General features: G+C 35.9%; 2 protein-coding genes across 2 annotated transcripts; both read left to right on the top strand.

Annotated features, from left to right (window-relative positions):
- The first annotated feature begins 3049 nt into the window (after positions 1-3049).
- Positions 3050-3643, top strand: LOC139153974 (olfactory receptor 1G1-like). The gene has a single exon (XM_070728401.1). It carries the CDS (start codon positions 3050-3052, stop codon positions 3641-3643), a length of 594 nt encoding a protein of 197 aa, XP_070584502.1.
- Positions 3644-12522: 8879 nt separating this feature from the next.
- Positions 12523-13110, top strand: LOC139153973 (olfactory receptor 5V1-like). Its single transcript, XM_070728399.1, has one exon. It carries the CDS (start codon positions 12523-12525, stop codon positions 13108-13110), a length of 588 nt encoding a protein of 195 aa, XP_070584500.1.
- The last annotated feature ends 5796 nt before the right edge of the window (positions 13111-18906 follow it).

Genomic DNA, 18906 nt, shown 5'->3' with positions numbered 1-18906 from the left:
CACTTCATCAGGTGTCACCAGATCAAACTCTTCCCAGACAGATGGACAAGTATGGGCCCCAGTCACTTTGACTGACTCATTATCAGTCGACTCTGTTATCCAATTGGAGTTGAGGTCCGCCCAGATCTGAGCAACTTTATCAGTGAAAAGTCATCGGTACTACTCTGCAAGGGCTCCCCAACTCCCCCCTGATTAAGAAGGGAGAGGGTCACCCTAAACAGAGCAGCCGAGTGAGATTCCACTGATGCAATCAAGGCGGCATGATACGCACATCTTGCCGTCTTGAGCGCCACTTTGTAAGTCTTAATAAAAGCTCTTTCAAGTGTTCGATCAGATTTGGAATTATTCTTCCTCCATTACTTCTCCAGACATCTCTTCTGGCGTTGCAACTCCCGGAGCTCCTCGTTGAACCATGGAGCTCTACGGGGTCAAGCGCCACAGAGAGGTCGCGATGGCGCAATCCAGTCAAGAGCCTCTGCTTCAGCCTTGTCCCAGGCCTCAGCAAGAGACTCTGCCGAACTGTGGATGAGTGAATCTGGAATAACCCCAAGCGCCCTCTGAAAACCCTCTGGATCCATCAGGCATCTGGGGCAGAACCACTTAGTCAGTTCCACCTCCCTGCACCGAAGGATTGGAGCCAGGAAGTCAAGCCGCAATAGAAAATGGTTTGACCATGACAAAGGCAACACTTCTAAGCCCCTTAGTCTCAGACCATTACTCAATTGCTCAGAGAGGAATACCATGTTGGGTGCATGCCCCCCCGCATGAGTCAGACCCTGTATTACTTTAGTCAGGTCCATGGCTGTCATGGTGGCCATGAACTCCTGCTCTCGCCCAGAGGTTTTGCCGAGCGCAGGAGGTTAAAGTCCCCCAAGACAATGAGTCTGGGGAATCCTACCGCCTACCTGACTACCTCCTCGAGCAGCACAGGCAGGGCTGTTGACTCGCAGCTGGGAGGCAGGTACATGAGCACAGGCCCACCTGAACCTCTGAGTCCAACTTCACCAGGAGGGACTCACAACCCACAATCTTTGGAGCAGTGAGTCTACACAATCAAAGGCTCTCCCTGGCTGTAATAGCCACTCCTCCCCCCCCTTCCCTGGGGTCGAGGTTGATGCAATACTTGGAACCTGGCTGGGCAAATTTCAAAAGTGTTATAATGGTCTTTATTGTATTACAGCCATTACAGAATGGCTAATCAAGAATTGAGAGGTCAGCAGTTATGTGATCATAGTTGGCTTTTTTAAAGTTATAATTTGGGGACTCATCATTATGATTCTCTTTGTAAGCACATAAATTGAGACAAAAGTCAATCATGCTGTGGTCAATATTGTAAAAGGGTTCTTTTATTTATAGACCATAAATTGAGTTTAAACTGTTGGAGAAGATGAGATCAAGGCATATCAAATCAACTTTGTATCAGTTGTATAGGTTATATTCCCTATTGGTTTTAATTCCAGGAGGCATCAGCTTCCACCTTTTCTTATTATCTTCCTCCCGTTAAGATTTCCTCAGATTTAAATGTCAGTTATAAAGATCCTGGGCACTTCTTTACTAAGATACAACTACATCCTAGAAGGTAATTCCTTTTGTTACAAGAGGAAATAATTGTGTTTATTATGTGAAAAAGTAGTTGTGTTCTTTTTCCACATTTTAATCTTAAAATCTCTACAGAATTACCACAATGATTGCAAAGGTGATGGGGGGGGGGGAGGCTTTCAGTGAGATGCATTAACAGTACTTGTTAACAGTTTATTTTGGCTACTACCATACAAAAAGATCATTATGGGCAAAGACTATCGACTTCAGCTTCTCAATAGAAACATGCATCCTTCACTTCAGTGTTAAGTGCTTCAGTAGTAGCAACAACTCAGTATAAAATTATATGACTAGATGTGAGTTCTCACTGAAAGAAGTGTTAATCTTATCAAAATTCCCAGCAACCATTCACTTGAAAAAGTGGAAACATTGGGTATATCTTTTCCATTTAGATATTTTTCTGAAAACTTTCAAATACCTGAATCTTTCTTTCTCCAAGTCTTGATTACACTTAAAAAACAACAATAGCATGATGCACTTACTAGTTGGACAGGATGCCCAAAAATGTGCATGGCTGCAAAGATGGGATGAAGAATAAGAGAAATTCAGAAAGAAGATAGTAGCAAATCAATTCTATACTGTTGCTAAATCTATGTATATTTTTCTAGTAACCAGAAAAACAGAAAAATACAATGATGTGTTTAACAGTAAAAGGTAGGAAAGGGTTCACATTGACTACATGGATAGGAAATTTAGGAAATCTTAGAAATGAGGAAGCAAATGCAATTATACTAAAAATAATGGAAAGCACAATAGCTGATAAAATGACATTCCATCTTCCAAATGTATCTGTATATTTAGCATGGCTGTCCTTCAAAATAGTTATTCCTAACATAATACCTAACTTTAATTCATATGCAATGAATAGGTAATATATCTCATAAATATAGTGCAGTATGCTGCAAAGATAGCTTTTATCTTATTTTTCTTCTCCCTAGTACTTTCCTGCAAGTTCAGAGTTCAATTTTTGGATCATCAAAGTGTTAATCCATTTAGTTAAGTCAGAAATTGATTCAGCAAACCTGACATTGTGGGCTGAAAGAAGGTGACTGGCATAAAGTATCTCTGTTCAATTTTATGCCTAATGATTCTTGAATCATCTGAACTGGAAAATCAAACTGTAATAACTGAGTTTATTCTGTTGGGACTCTCCAATGATCCAAACATACAGGATTTTCTTCTTTTCTTCTTCATGATCATATTTTTAATCACCATCCTGGCTAATATGGTAATTATATTGGTGATCAAGTCTGAGCTTCACCTTCACACACCCATGTTCTTCTTTCTCGGACATTTAGCTTTTGTTGACATTTGCTATTCATCCGTCACTGTTCCCAAAATGCTGGCAAACTTTATCCAAAAGCAAAAAAATATTTCTTGGGAAGGTTGCATTGCACAGATTGCCTTCCTTTTCCAAATTGCTGGCGCAGAAGTGTTCATCCTTTCAGCAATGGGTTATGACCGATATGTGGCTATATGTCACCCACTACACTACAGCAGATACTTGACAAAAGAGGTATGTAATAAAATGGTAGGTGGTGCTTGGCTCCTGGGTTTCTTTCATTCTATAGGCAATGCCCTTCCTTTGCTAAATCTCAATTTTTGCAGCAACAATGTCATTAAACACTATACTTGTGATCTTCCTCCACTCTTGGCTTTGTCTTGTACAGAGACTCTCACTAATTACATTATTCTTCTAATATTTGCATTTGTATTAGGTTTTAGCTCATTTCTTTTTGGCTTGCTCTCTTACATTCGCATCATTTCAACCATCCTAAAAATTAAATCAGCAAAAGGCCGGGAAAAAGCTTTCTCCACATGTAGCTCCCATCTTATTGTTGTGGGTTTATTTTACCTTACATCTTTTGTTCACTATATGAAGCCAAATTCAGATTCACTCATAGATCTGGACAAAGTGATCTCTATTCAATATAGCATTTTAACCCCAATGTTAAATCCTATCATTTACAGTCTGAAAAACAAGGAGATCAAATCAGTTTTATTGAAAATGTTTGGAAAACGGAGGGCCATTCATTACCCCTGAAATAATACTTGGGGTTCCTTACAAATACACAGCTACAATCCTAGTACATATAATATAAAAGGCTTAACGATATAACATGTTTTAAGGGATGGTGGTGGCCCCCCTTCTCCCTATGGTAACTTCTTATTTGGGAGGTAGCATAATATTAGATAATATTGAACAAGAGACAAAGATACAATAGGATAAATGTATATTCAAAAACTATTGAAAAAGAAATATAATTTATATGGATATAAAGATAGATATAGATATCTGCTATTTAGTCAGCATGTTTTCTAATTATATAAAAGCATGCACTCCCATTTAAAATGTTTTTTAAACAAAAGTAGCTCCACCATATTCTATATGTGCAATTTCTAAATTTATATTAATATAAAAATCTTTATTTCTCCCAAATCTATTTTTAAATACATCCACACATACATACAAATATGCAGTAGATGATAGATAGATAGATAGATAGATAGATAGATAGATAGATAGATAGTCAGTCAGTCAGACAGACAGACAGACAGACAGACACAGATTATTTGCAATATCAAATAAATACAACTTCTAATTTATTTTATACTATAATGTGATCTGCATACACGTGGGAAGTTGTAGTCTCTCATTTAATACAGGTTTTATTTAGAAACTCAATTAACTTTACATATTCACAAAGCTGACATCAACATTAATCTGAGCATATATTGCATATTTTCCTCATATAATTATTTTTCAGTTGCTGCTGCTTTTGCTGTCTTGATATCATTTTTACAATCCAAATATACATAATTTGATTTGCACTGATAGATCTACACACAGATTAACTGACCATTTTATGTATATTCTATGAATAAATTTAAAGCATAAATTACAAATGTTCTAAATATATATTGTTTGTTCTAATGATTAAAAAACCTGCTCCCCTTTAATTATTTAATGAACACTGTTTTGTTCCTGAAACCATATCAGGAAATAATCTTTCTCAGAAGTTCAATTTTGCTTTGAAACTGTAATTCATAGAATCCTCATTATGCCCTTGATTGCACCAAATTATGACAGCAACACATATGAAGGATTGGAAAAGGCATAAAAGATACAAAAATAAGAATTCAATTCCTATACTGTTGAAACTGAATTACTTATTTGTTCATTGATCGTTAATCAACAGAGTCTGTTAATTTAGGTTGATTCATTTCAGCTTTAGAATTTTTTTAAAAAAATGTTCTATATGATTTTTTAAATTGTCTAAGTCATAAAGATTGATGAAAGTGGACAATACAGAGATCTACAAGGAAATGATTTAATCCATGTTTTTCAAATTTTAACCTTTTTAACTTTATAGAGCAGTGTTCCCCAACCTTTCCAGTTTTGGGCATTAGTGCAGGGAAGACATACACTCTCTTGGTACACTCACACAAATGGAGCGTGCTACTTACACAAGTGGAGATGCACATTCTCACCTTTGTCCACCAAAGGCCTGGTAGTGGGCTGCAACACAAGGATTGATAGGTTGCACTGTAAGGATGTTTGGTCTGGATCCCCAAAAAAGGGATATGTTCTATCCATGTTTTATGGATTGTTCTGAGCTAACTAGAAAATGAGATATGAGTCTTGTAAATAAATAAATTGATTAAAACTTGAAATTAATGTAACATATCTCCTTTCCTTGCTATAGCATATCTCCTTTCCTTGCTATAGCATTTGTAATATAAATGCTAAACTGCCCAAACACTTTTATGCACAAAATTGGTTATTATGTGAATTTCTTTAAAAAACCTGAATGTGTTTGATTACATGTAAAATCCATCCTAATTCCTTCTGGCCCAGGGATCTCAAACTCGCAGCCCGTGGACCAACTGCAGCCCTCGGGACAATAGTTTGTGGCCCCCACCTCAATATCAAAATTAAATGTTAGTGCGTCCTGAGATTGATACAAATGGCACTTTTCAGTGTTGTGTGCAGAGCTGAATGAACCTATCAATCACGGTGGGGTATATTGCTTTTGGAGGCGGGACATCAACCGGGCATATTGTGAACTTGCGTCATTACCCCAGGCTCAAAAGCGGAGGCGGAAATTGCTACACAGCAGGACAGAAAATAAGTGGAAAAGACACGTCGGCTTAGGCTTAGCCGCTAAACACTGAAACAGTGATACCAAGTGCAATTATATATTACACAGCCCCAAACATGCCTTTTTCAAAGCCTGCAATGAAGAGAAAGATTGGTGATGAGCACAGACAATTTCAGAAAAGTGGGAAGTGCAATATTTCTTTGTTGAGCACAGGGCCATCCCGATGTGTATTATTTGCACAGAGAAAGTTGCGGTGCCCAAAGAATACAATTTGAAACATCATTACACAACTAGACATGCTGAGGAGTATGCAAAATACCAGGGAGATGAGAGAGAAAACCGGTTTGCTAATCTTAAAACATGACTTAATGCATCCTACCCAGACTCCATTATTACAACAAGGAACTATTTGTCTCTCGTTATGACCGTGAATCCCGCAGAGGAGGCGGGGTAGCTATATTTTACAAAAAAACCTCTAAACATAAAAAACATCAAAGTTGTGCATGATCTATTACTCCCTGAAACTATTGTCTGTGATCTATCCCTAAATACCACAATTTGCTTCTTACTCTGCTACAGAGCTCCTGACTATGGCATCGCACGTGCAAACAAATTATCAGCACTACTAACGTGGGCTACCCACTGCCCACACCCCATCATCTTCCTTGATGACCTCAACCTACCACACATTAACTGGACATTAAATGAATGTAGCACAGAATCTATCCACTCTACTATATATAACACAGTCACCAGTCTTGGACTTGACCAACTAGTAAGTGACAATACTAGATTAGATAACTGTCTGGATCTCATCTTCTGCAGCAGCAAAAGTACAATATATGGCTTACAAATTAAAGAACTTTTTTCCAACTGTGACCACAGCATGATAAACTTCAGTCTCAATCTAAGCCACACTAAGATCCACCCAAATAATACAACTCTGAAATTCAAATTCAAAAAAGCAAACTACAAATTCATTGATGCCCATCTTTCAACATTAAACTGGCAAACTTTATTGACTAGCTGCAACTCTATGGATGACCTCTACAACACATTCTTGCTTGAGATGAAAATGATCATCAGACTTTGCGTACCATTTGCATCTGCCTCAACCAAGGAAAAAACCCTCCCCATCTCAATTAGAAAATTAAAATTAAAAATAAATCTCTCTGGCGTAAAAACAAAAAAAGGACAAGTAGTAAACTTCAAAAGCCGTTATAAAAGCATATGCAAACAAATAAAAGCAGAATGTTTCAACTACCACAGCATACATGCTGTGCACCAAATCCAACCGTGCCTTCTACAACTTTGTCAACAACTCAAGGACCTATGCCACCTCTCAAAGGACCCAACAACAAAGAATACCATGATGATTCATCCAAAGCTAACCTTCTCAATTCATTCTTTGGCTCTGTCTTTATCATCAGCAACAGCTCATCCCCCAAATTCACCACTTGCACCTCAAACTCTCTCAATGAACTAACCCAAATAGACTTCACTGAAGACCAAGTTGAAAAAGCATTATGTGACCTGAAACCTTCCTTATCAGTCGGACCAGATGGTCTATGTGCATACTTCCTAAAAAAGCTCTCTTCTGCTATAGCTGGACCGTTAAGCATAATTTTTTTTAAAAAAACCTTCGGTACCAGCACACTTCCTAAGCTATGGTCGAAAGCAATGGTCATCCCCATCTTCAAAAAAGGAGACCCCTCTCTTGTCGATAACTACAGACCAATATCACTATGCTGCATCCCATGTAAAGTTATGGAATCAATTATAAACCAACCAATTACTCTCCACCTAGAAACTAATAATTTGCTCTCTAACAAACAATTTGGATTCAGAAAAAAGTTATCGTGCAATCTACAGCTCCTTCAATGCAAAAACATATGGATAACTCATCTTGATCAAGGAAAATCTATAGATGCAATTTATATTGACTTCTCCAAAGCCTTGGATTCAGTGGTCCATGACAAACTACTTCAAAAACTTAAATCCTATGTCATCTCAGGATCCCTCCACAGCTGGATTACTGCATTCCTGTTAAAAGTGGTGTCCCCCAAGGTAGCATACTGGGACCTACGCTCTTCATCAACAACCTTTGCGATCTCATCACAAGCAACTGTGTTCTTTTTGCAGATGATGTAAAACTCTTCAACACCACTGATAACACAATTACTCTACAAAAAGACCTACACTCGGTTTCTGACTTATCCAACACATGGCAACTCCAAATCTCAACCAGCATATGCTCTGTCCTACTCATCGGCAAAAAGAATCAGAACTTCAAATACAAACTTAATAAACAAATTATCACAGATAATCCCCACTCAGTCAAGGACCTCAGAATACTAATAACTAAAGGCAATAGGCCACTGCAACAATATCACTAAGAAGGCCTAAAGAGTTGTTAATCTAATCCTACATAGCTTCTGCTCTGGCAATCTCACACTACTTACCAGAGCTTACAAAACTTTTACCAGACCCATCATAGAATAAAAGCTCATCTGTTTGGAACCCATACCTCATTTCTGACATTAATACCCTGGAAAATGTCCAAAGATACTTCACCAGAAGAGTCCTTCACTCCTCTACCCTTAACAGAATAACCTACGAAACTAGACTTACAATCCTGGGTCTTGAAAGCTTAGAACTATGACGCCTTAAACATGATCTAAGTATTGCCCACAAGATCATATGCTGCGATGTCCTGCCTGTCAAAGACTACTTCAGCTTCAACCACAACAACACAAGAGCCCACAACAGATACAAGCTTAATATTAACCACTCCAAACTTGACTGTGAAAAATATGACTTTGGTAATAGAGTTGTTGAAGCATGGAATTCACTACCGGACTCTGTAGTATCATCCCCTAACCCCCAACATTTTACTCTTAGACTATCCATGGTTGACCTCTGAAGAATCCTAAGAGGTCAATAAGGGGCAAGTACAAGTGCACTAGAATGCCTTCCATCCCCTGTCCTATTGCTCTCCTATATCTCCTATACATTTCTTCTATTCCTATATCTCTTTTTATATTCTTTCATTGATATGTTCTATTTCTATATCTTCTTTTCTATTCTTTCTTAGATATATTTTACTATGAGTATCTCCTCTATAACCTTCATCATGTATTTTACTATGTGTGTGTGTATATATATAGGCAGAGGCTACCAGATCGAATCCCAGTAAGGAAGGGTGTGGCTAGCTGATGAGGCCAGAACAAGGCCGAAATGGGACCATCCTAGTCTCCCTTAATTTTAAAAAAACATATATATGCCCCTTTTATTTATTTTATTTATTTATTTATTTTGTCCAATATACAATGAGGGTTTTAGTAGGTAGGTGTATATATATATATATATATATATATATATATATATATATATATATATATATATATATATATATATATATACACACATACATACATACATACATACATACATACATACATACATACATACATACACACACACCTACCCACTAAAACCCTCATTGTATATTGGACAAAATAAATAAATAAATAAAATAAATAAAAGAATAACACTTGGTTTTCAGAGACCTCCCCTGTAGTTATTTGCTATTCAGTTGGGAACAAAGTAACTTTGAGATGAGTGCTGTCACTCATGTTAATCCATAATAATTCTGGATTCTGTAGCATGATTTGTTCCTCCTTTTACATGCATTCCCAATTGGCACAATTCTCATTTTGTACAAACCTTAATACTCAAATCACAGGGCTGAATACTTTCATCAGCAAGTATGTATCATTTATAAGATGGCTAAATTGATGCCTTTGAAAAGACAATCTTTATATTTGTGACTAGAAGCCTTTATGGATTTCTTTTTGCACAAAACAGAAAATAATTAACTTATGGTTTTGATGATTTTATAGAAGATAGAAAGAATATAACAGCTATGGTTGTTCACGGTAGGTGATTAACTTATAACTGAATTTATAACTTTATTTTTCTTTTCTTTCTTGCATTTTTTTTCCTTTCTAGCACTTTTAGTTTTCACTTTGGTTTCTTTCTTTTTTTCTTCATATTATTTTATATTAGATTTTATTTTCCTTTCTAAAAGATTAAGTGATATACATGCACAAGTGTGCGACACATATAAAAAAAATATATATTACAAATAGGATTTAAGGAAGGTTAATACAAACAGGAAACCTTGAATCATTCAAAAGGGCTCTTAAATTCCACATGGCATTAACATTTCATTTCTATTTGATAAAATAGCAATAACACTTAGATTTATATACTGCTTCATGATGCTCTATGTAGCCTGTTGTCCCCAACAATCTGGGTCCTCATTTTACTGACCTTGGAAGGATAGAATGCTGAATCATACTTGAGGTACGAAGGTTCAAATTGTCGAACTGTTAACATCCAGCAATCAGCAGAAGTAGCCTGCAGTACTGCATTCTAACTACTGCATCACTGCAGTTCATGATAGCTCAGCTAACAAGATGAAATCATGTTCGTCCAGATTTATCTAATGATTCTGCCTATGTATTTCTTTGAAGAGGAGTTCATATTTTAACTTCAATATTTTAAATAAGGAAAGGAAAGACAACTAAAGAAAGATCAATAAAAACTTTGTGGCATATTAAACTTGATTTTATCTCAAATTGGAGCATCTTGACTCAATGAGTTTCCACTGCTCTGAAAACATAGAGGAAGGATAACATCAACTAACTCCTTCTTTAATGTCTTACTTCAAAGAGAATGTTCACACGTAGAGAGGAAATTTGAGAAGATGCAGAATATGGCTATGCTGCAACAGAAATTCTTCCTACAAAGTAACCTACTATTTCTTGTCTTTTATTTTTGTGATTAAAGGAAAGGAAACAATTTTGTAACAATTATGGTTATTATTAAAGAGAAAGAAAGATAAAGCAATAGATATAAATATAGATTTTATAGACAGAAATATACACATAGATATAGATGATATATTTTTCTGCCTTGTTAATAAGGAGCATAATTAGCTGAGCATGATTAATTGATATATATGTGAATATGTGTGTATAGTCAACTATGTGTTGTGGTTGGCTTCAGGCCAGCTCCTGTGGCTGTTGGTTTTGATGCAGAGGAATGGGAGTCATCTGTTTACGGAAGACCAGTTTGGCTGGAGGATGAATCAGACAGTGAACCAGAAGCAGAGACAGGGATAGAAATGGAGCAGGAAGGGACTGGAGAGACAGAGAGGGGAATGGAGTCAGTCAGATCTCCAGCCAGAGGTTCATCTGAATCAGAAGAGGAAGAGTTAATGAACAACCCTATTCTGAATGCTCAGGTCCAGGGAATGCTGGGAAAACAAGAGCAGCTGCACAAACGCAGAAACAAATTATAGGTTACAGGTAATAAGAATTAGTGACGCTGCTGCAACCTTGGAAAAGGGGAGGATTGGAGAGATTGGTGTGGGAGTCTATTGTTCATCGTTGAAGAAAGTTTGATGAATTTGCTGTGGATTTCTGTTTGCTGTTTGCTGTGGATTTCTGGACATTCTGACATTCAAATTGTGAGTTATTTCTGGCTGATGTAACCCTGAAAGGCTCCTGCACTGACTGGAGTAATTAACTTTGACCTATTGACTACTTAAACTAACCTTGCTCTGAAACTCTGTGGTTTGCAGTTTTATGAATATAAAGAACACTGGTTTGATTTTTCCCAAGTATGCATGTGTGTGTTTGTTTGATTAATTATTTCGCTCCTGGATGGCTTGAGGCCAGGCAGGACACTATGTATAATCAAAGTTGAGTATAAAAATGGGGATCAGGTCCACAAGAGAATATGTTTTCCCTGTCAGTAAAGGTAGAGCAGGATACATATCTTATACATGAACAGCAAATTAATAGGTTATTAGAAGGAGAGAATTACTGCCATGGTGGAAAGAATGGATGGTCTAACGTTTTCACACTACATGCTTCAACTTCCTAAAATGCAACAACTTTTAATATGGCATATACAGCAGACTTTTGTAATATTATGGCTTAACATTGTCCTTAGAAACAGCTTCTCTTGCAGATTGTGTAACTCCACTTCATATGGATAAATTAGAAAATATAAAAATATAATTGATATGTATGTAACTTCATGCACAGTACCCTTTTATTTACATATAGTAAACTCAGAAACTGTCACTTCATTATGCATAGAGATGCTAGCCAAAATGGATGCAGAAAAGATACATATTACCAAAATGTATGAATGTAAAACCATACAGAAAAACTAAACACATCCTTAAAAAAGGCAGAAATTATATTTATCCATTAATGAAACAAATAAAAAGAAACAGATCACCATTCATTCTGAAACAATTTTAAACAATAATTTGAAGATGCTAAACTTAAATATATACATATTATTGAATGGATATCAACATGGCTCAGAGATTCAATATTCTTTTTTTGTTGTTGTTTTTCTTTTCTCAGATCCTATGTTTCCTGAATCCTCTGAACTGGAAAATCACACTATAATGACAGAGTTTATCTTGCTGGGGCTCTCTAATGAACCACACATAGAAATTTGTTTTCTTTTCTTGTTCTTCCTCATTTTTTTACTCACTATCTTGGGAAATATTATAATTATAGTGGTGATCAAGTCTGAACTTGGTATACAGACCCCCATGTTCTTCTTTCTTAGTCATTTAGCTTTTGTAGACATATGGTATTCTTCAGTCACTGTTCCCAAGATGCTAGCAAATTTTATTACAAAGCAGAAAACCATTTCCTGGGAAGGATGTACTGCACAGATTGCCTTTTTTTTCCAAATTGCTTGCACAGAAGTCTTCATTCTTTCAGCAATGGGTTATGACCGATATGTGGCTATATGTGACCCCTTGCATTATAGCACATACTTGAGAAAAGAGATATGCAATAAAATGGCGAGTGGTGCTTGGCTTATGGGTTTCTTTTATTCTCTGGTGAATGTAGTACCTTTGCAAAATCTTCATTTTTGTGGCAACAATATAATCAGACATTATACTTGTGAACTTCCTTCTCTCTTGGCTTTATCTTGTGCAAACACTTTCATGAATTACATTGTTCTTCTATTATCTGTATTGGTTTTTGGTGTTAGTCCATTTCTTATAACCCTTATCTCTTATATTTATATTATTTTAACTATTCTAAAAATTAAATCAGCAGAAGGCAGGAGGAAAGCTTTTTCTACTTGCAGCTCCCATCTCACTGTTGTGGGCTTATTTTACATTACAGCTTTTGTTCGCTATATGAAGCCAAGTTCAGAATCACTTATAGAACTGGACAAAGTGATCTCTATTCAGTATAGAATTTTAACTCCAATGTTAAACCCAATGATATACAGCATGAAAAACAAAGAAATCAGATCGGGTGCAGAAAAATTATTTAGAAAGTGTAGATCCATTCTTTAGCTCTGAAGCAATTCTTAGAAATCTTGATTTAATATCCCTACAACTTCAACAGTGAGAGAGAGAAAAGAATGACTGATAATAACATAGCAAGGATGAGTATTGTTACGTTCAAAATCTTAAATATTTTAGAGTTATTGTGTGATACCAATAGTACTCAGTTCCTTTTCCCCCCACCAAAGTTACATAAACATCCATATATATATGTGTGTGTGTGTGTGTGTATGCATGTATATGTCACATGTTTTTTTGTTGAATTTGAAAATTATGGGAGACTAGGATAAATCTATTTCAGCCTTATTTTGGCCTCATCAGTTAGGCCATACCCACTGGGACTTGAACCTGCAACCTTTGCCTTGTAAGGCAGAGAATTATCCTCTAGGCTACAGTATCCAATCCCTTCAGCTCTGCACCAGGGAAGGGTTACATATTTTTGTGTCAAATCACCCTGGTGTATTGAAGGAACATCGCAGCTCCTTATTTGCCTCTCGGCCCAACCCAGGGCCATTTCCAAGGCAGTTAATTTTATTGATAGCTGACAATTCTATCTGTATGTGTCACATGTTTTTTTGCTGAATTTGAAAATTATGGGAGACTAGGATAGATCTATTGTGGCCTTATATTATATACCATAATATTTAAACATCCATAGTTATACCAAAATTTCTATCCAAAATGCCATAAATATATTCCTTAATTTGCCCCTTTAATACTTTTATCTCTCATCTGTTTTCCTTCCATATATCATACTATTATTCCCCCTTTATCTCCCTCCTTTACCTCTACCTTCTTTGCCCCTCCTACCTCTTTTCTACTTCCCTCCTTTTATTCTTCCCTTCCCATCTACTTACTGTTCTCTTTCTGAGCTTTCACTGAGTACATCTAATTATAATCCAGAGCAGTAGTTCCAACCTCAGATCTATTCTTAAACTTCTATCTTTCTCTTTATCCAAATTTTACATCCACCCACCCACCCCCACACACGCACACACATTACACACACACACATATTGACCTCTCCAGGTTCCTAAGAGGCCAGTAAGGGCCATATATAAGTGCACTGATGTGCCTATCATCCCCTGTCCAATTGTCTTTCCTTATGTCATATCTCATATATATTTTCTCTCTCTCTCTCTCTCTCTCTCTCTCTCTGTGTGTGTGTATATATATATATATATATATATATATATATATATATATATATATATATATATTTGTTTTCGTAAATTTTCACGGGTATATGTATGTAGATTGTTCTGAGTTCGGGTTTTGCCCTGTGTAATGTTTTGCATGTCTATGCGACGTTTCGGCGAAATCACATTCACCATCTTCAGGCTGTAGTTCCAATCTTTGTGTTGTTTTAAATTTAAAACAACACAAAGATTGGAACTACAGCCTGAAGATGGTGAATGTGATTTCGCCGAAACGTCGCATAGACATGCAAAACATAGACATGCAAAACATTACACAGGGCAAAACCCGAACTCAGAACAATCTACATATATATATATATATATATATATATATATATATATATATATATATATATATTTGTAGATTGTTCTGAGTTCGGGTTTTGCCCCGTGTAATATTTTGAGTGTCTATGCGACGTTTCGGTGAAATCACATTCACCATCATCAGGCTGAAGTTTCAAGCTTCGTGCTGTTGTAAATATGGAATGTTTGCAACTGCCATTTCTTCCTTGTATATAGTGTTGGGGGTGGAGATTTGGTTTGAATGTAGCAAATAGATTGGGTGACTATGTTTTAGTGATCTGATTGGTTGGTGGAATCATAATTACTAGAATGATTGACATGGTGATTATTATGAAGTTTTTTTTTGTTTAAGGCTGGTTTCCAAATCTCTGGTAGGCGGGACGTATCGTCCCTTTTATTCATGCAGAGGGGTTTTTTCTCAATCTCTATAGCTTCTAAAGTAATTCTTCTATATAAATTTTCTGTTTTGGAAAGTAATTTGGTTTTTTCAAAGTCAATTTCGTGCCCTGTTTTTTTAATGTGCTGGACAAGGGAGGAAGTCTTTTCTTCTTTTTTAACTGCATTCTTATGTTCTGCAATGCGTGCACTTACTCTTCGATTGGTTTGTCCAATGTATGTGGCTGCACATGTTTTGCAAGGGATTTCATAGATTCCTTGGTGTTCTAATTGGATTTTATCTTTTGGGTTCCTTGGGATATTTGATATTTTTTGGTTAGTGAAAAATGAAGTTTTGATGTTATGTTTGTGCAGAATTTTACTAATTTTGTCTGTGGTGCCCTTGATGTAAGGGAGGCGGGTGGCACCATTGTCCTGATCTTGATCTTGGTTTTTGGGGGGTGTCTCTTTTTTGATTAGGTTTGTGATTGTTTTCCTTTTGAATCCATTAGAAATTAATACATCTTTGAGTTTGTTCAATTCAGTTTTTAAGTGCTCATGGTCAGCTAGGCGTTTGGTTCTGGTGATGAGAGTTTTGGCCACTGAGGTGATCTGTGCGGGGTGGTGGTGGGAGTGTGCATTTAGATAAAAAAACAGGGCACGAAATTGACTTTGAAAAAACCAAATTACTTTCCAAAATAGAAAATAATTAAAATATTACACGGGGCAAAACCCGAACTCAGAACAATCTACATACATATACCCGTGAAAATCTACGAAAACATATATATATATATATATATATATATATATATATATATATATATATATATATATATATATATATATTCTCTCCTTATCTCTTATATCATATATATTCTCTCCCTCCCATCTACTTCTCTTTTTTTTACTTTCTATCTTTATATATATTACTTATTGTCTATTCTCTTCCATATGTATTGTATATTGGACAAAGAATAAATAAATAAATAAATAAAAATAAATATGTTTTCATAGATACTTGATATATATATATATGTATCACATGTTTTTGCTGAAATTTTAAAATTAAGGGAGATATATATATATATATATATATATATATATATATATATATATATATATATATATATCTCCCTTCCCTCTTACTTATCAGCAAAAATATATAACCATATATATGGTCTCTAACTTATCAGCAAAAAATATGTTACACACACACACACGTACAGAATATAGTTTGTCAGCTATGAATAAATTAACTACCTTGAAATGGCCCTGGGTTGGGCCTAGAGGCAAAAAGGAACCGTGACGCTCCTTCAAAATACCAGAGTGATCCGACAAAAAAAAAAACATATAGCCCTTCCCTGGTACAAAGCTGAAGGGATCAGATCCTGTGACCTAGAGGTTAATTTTATGCCTTACAAGGTAAAAGCTGCAGGATCAAATCCCATTAAGGGTATGACTAGGTACTGAGGCCACAACAAGGCCGAAATAGATCTATCCTAGTTTCCCTTAATTTCTCTTTTGTAGATATATAGGGTGGATAACAACCAAATTTGTAAGAGTGCGCATAAGTACAGCAATGTACTTATGTACTCATAACCATCTCATGTATATATATTTATACTTTTACTGTAATCTTATGTATGCTTGACAAAAACAAATCAATACAATAAAAATAAAAATTCTTGCATGAATGACTCTCCACTCTTGATGGTGCTTGAATAATGATAAAAAAAAGACTAATTTCTTTTAGTTTAGTCAAGCCTGTAGGCAATAACATCTGTTTTCTTTACTCACAAAATTAGGGAAAAGAAATAAACAATCAAGTATTTTGTCCAACTCCTCTTTTATTAAAATCAGTTGCAAGATTCTTTTTATTCATACTCAAGGCATGCAAAATTAGCTTTCAAACTACTCAAAAGTAGTAATTTTCTTCTTGTTCATTGTATTATTGCCAGAAAGTACAAAAGAGACTTGTGGAGAGAAAGGGGAAAGTATCCATTTCCTTTTAAAGCAGCAGCTATGTAGTAGACTGGTAGATTAGAAATTAATGCTTTTCATCCATTTTAGCCATCCCATTAAAATAATTATTTACATTTGACTTCTTAATAGAAATTCAATTAAACAGGTTTTTTTTCTGAAACAGTAAAATATCTTCATAAAAAACAAATTCAATATAGCCCAAAATCTATGCCACCATTTTTATTTATTTTTTGTCTGTCAAAAGATGTGTAAGCATAACACAGATGTGTGAAATGTGTTCTCTATCTCAAGTGAATAGATTTGCAAATCTTTTCAAAATGAAGACATTTCAAGACTGGACCATCCAATGAGAGGCTTGAACAGTCTATAGCTTAGCTGAACTAAGTGCCGCTATAATCTGCTTAAAAATTTGCAATATTGTGAAGTGATACACTAATAAAAATAAAATACAATTGCTTAACTTAATATATTTTGTATGCATAATGGTTTAATCATTTAAATGTGAAATGAACCCTGACAGTGTCCTCATTCCCTGGATGAAATGAATTCTCTTGAATGTTTACCATTTGGATTCGGCCCAATTATAGGTATAACATCAAAGAGCATCAATTATGCTTGTTGGTGAGCTTGAGAGCTCGAGATGGATTTGTACAACCATCCTGACTCTTTCAAATCTCTTGGCAGTTTTCAGTACCATCAACCATAGTATCCTTCTCAGTAACTTCCTCAGGATTTTGTAGCAAGCTGTTATTTTCCTATGACCATTTGCAATTGGTGTTCATGGATGAGAAGAGGTCAAGCATAGGCCCTTGCAGGATAAGTCCCTCAAGGCTCTTGTCTCTCTTTTTTCATATCTACATGATACTGCATGTTGCAGTTATCTGATTGCATGGGGTACAGCATCCTCACCATACTGATGATACTCAACTATACATCTCTATCCCTAGTCAGAAAAATGTTGCTTTTGCCATACTTTCCAAGTGCCTACAACATGTATTGGTCCGGATGGGAAAAATCTTATTTGCATCATTCCTGGCAAAACAAAATAGCTTTGGGTTTTAGCCTTCCAGGGTCTAGGTCTCTTGTCATTAAAGGTCACTGTTCATTTAAAATTTCACTGTATTTGCAATTTTGTATGTCTTTTTATTTTACTTTTCACAATTAGCCCTACAACCTTTGTACAGAATTAATGACAAAATGATTGAGAAACTGAATTAAAGGCTTTCTTAAAATAATAATTTTGGCTGGGTTATTGTGGCTGTTGTAAACTGACCATTAACCTTACTTGGCTATTTTTAAGAAGCTTTGCAAGCAAATCAGTGAACACCTGTAAAGAACACCTGTAAAGAAAATGACAAATATGGCCAAATTAAATGCACTTCAACTTCCTGAAATTTCTCCATTCTGAGTTTATGAAGAAACCAAAGTCTCAGTGTTATAAGTGGTCCATGTCCGGCTCAGCTGGTCACGGATTTTGAGGACCAGAAGATGGAGGAATACTGGCATCGCAGGGCACTGTTCTTGCCATCTGAGTCTGAGAGTGAAAGTGAAGGGGAATTGAAGACTGGGGAATCACCATAGACTGTAGAATCTCCAATTAGGGTATTGTCTGAGTAAGTGGATGATGGGGACTTTGAGGACCCTCTCTTAGATGTGCGGTCAGAAGAATAAGAACCAGGCAGAAATACCTCTCTAAAAGGGGACATTGATTAGATCTATGGGACACTTAGCCACACTTTGTCAATGTATATAGGACAATATAGAAAGGGAGAATAGGTATGGTGAGCAGCGTTCATCATGAAGATGGAGCTTCAAGAGACTGCTTCTGATTCCATGGATTTTGATTCATAGTTTTACAGAAGCTGGCAAAGCCCTGAACAGTGAGTGAAATGTTAAATACCAGAGACACCCCATTAAGGAAGATTTATGCCTCTAGCTGGCA

This window comes from Erythrolamprus reginae, chromosome Z (genome assembly GCF_031021105.1).
Source record: "Erythrolamprus reginae isolate rEryReg1 chromosome Z, rEryReg1.hap1, whole genome shotgun sequence".
In the NCBI taxonomy this organism is placed as follows: Eukaryota; Metazoa; Chordata; class Lepidosauria; order Squamata; family Dipsadidae; genus Erythrolamprus; species Erythrolamprus reginae.
Note: the sequence above shows the minus strand (reverse complement) of the source record. Positions and strands in the feature narration are given on the sequence as shown.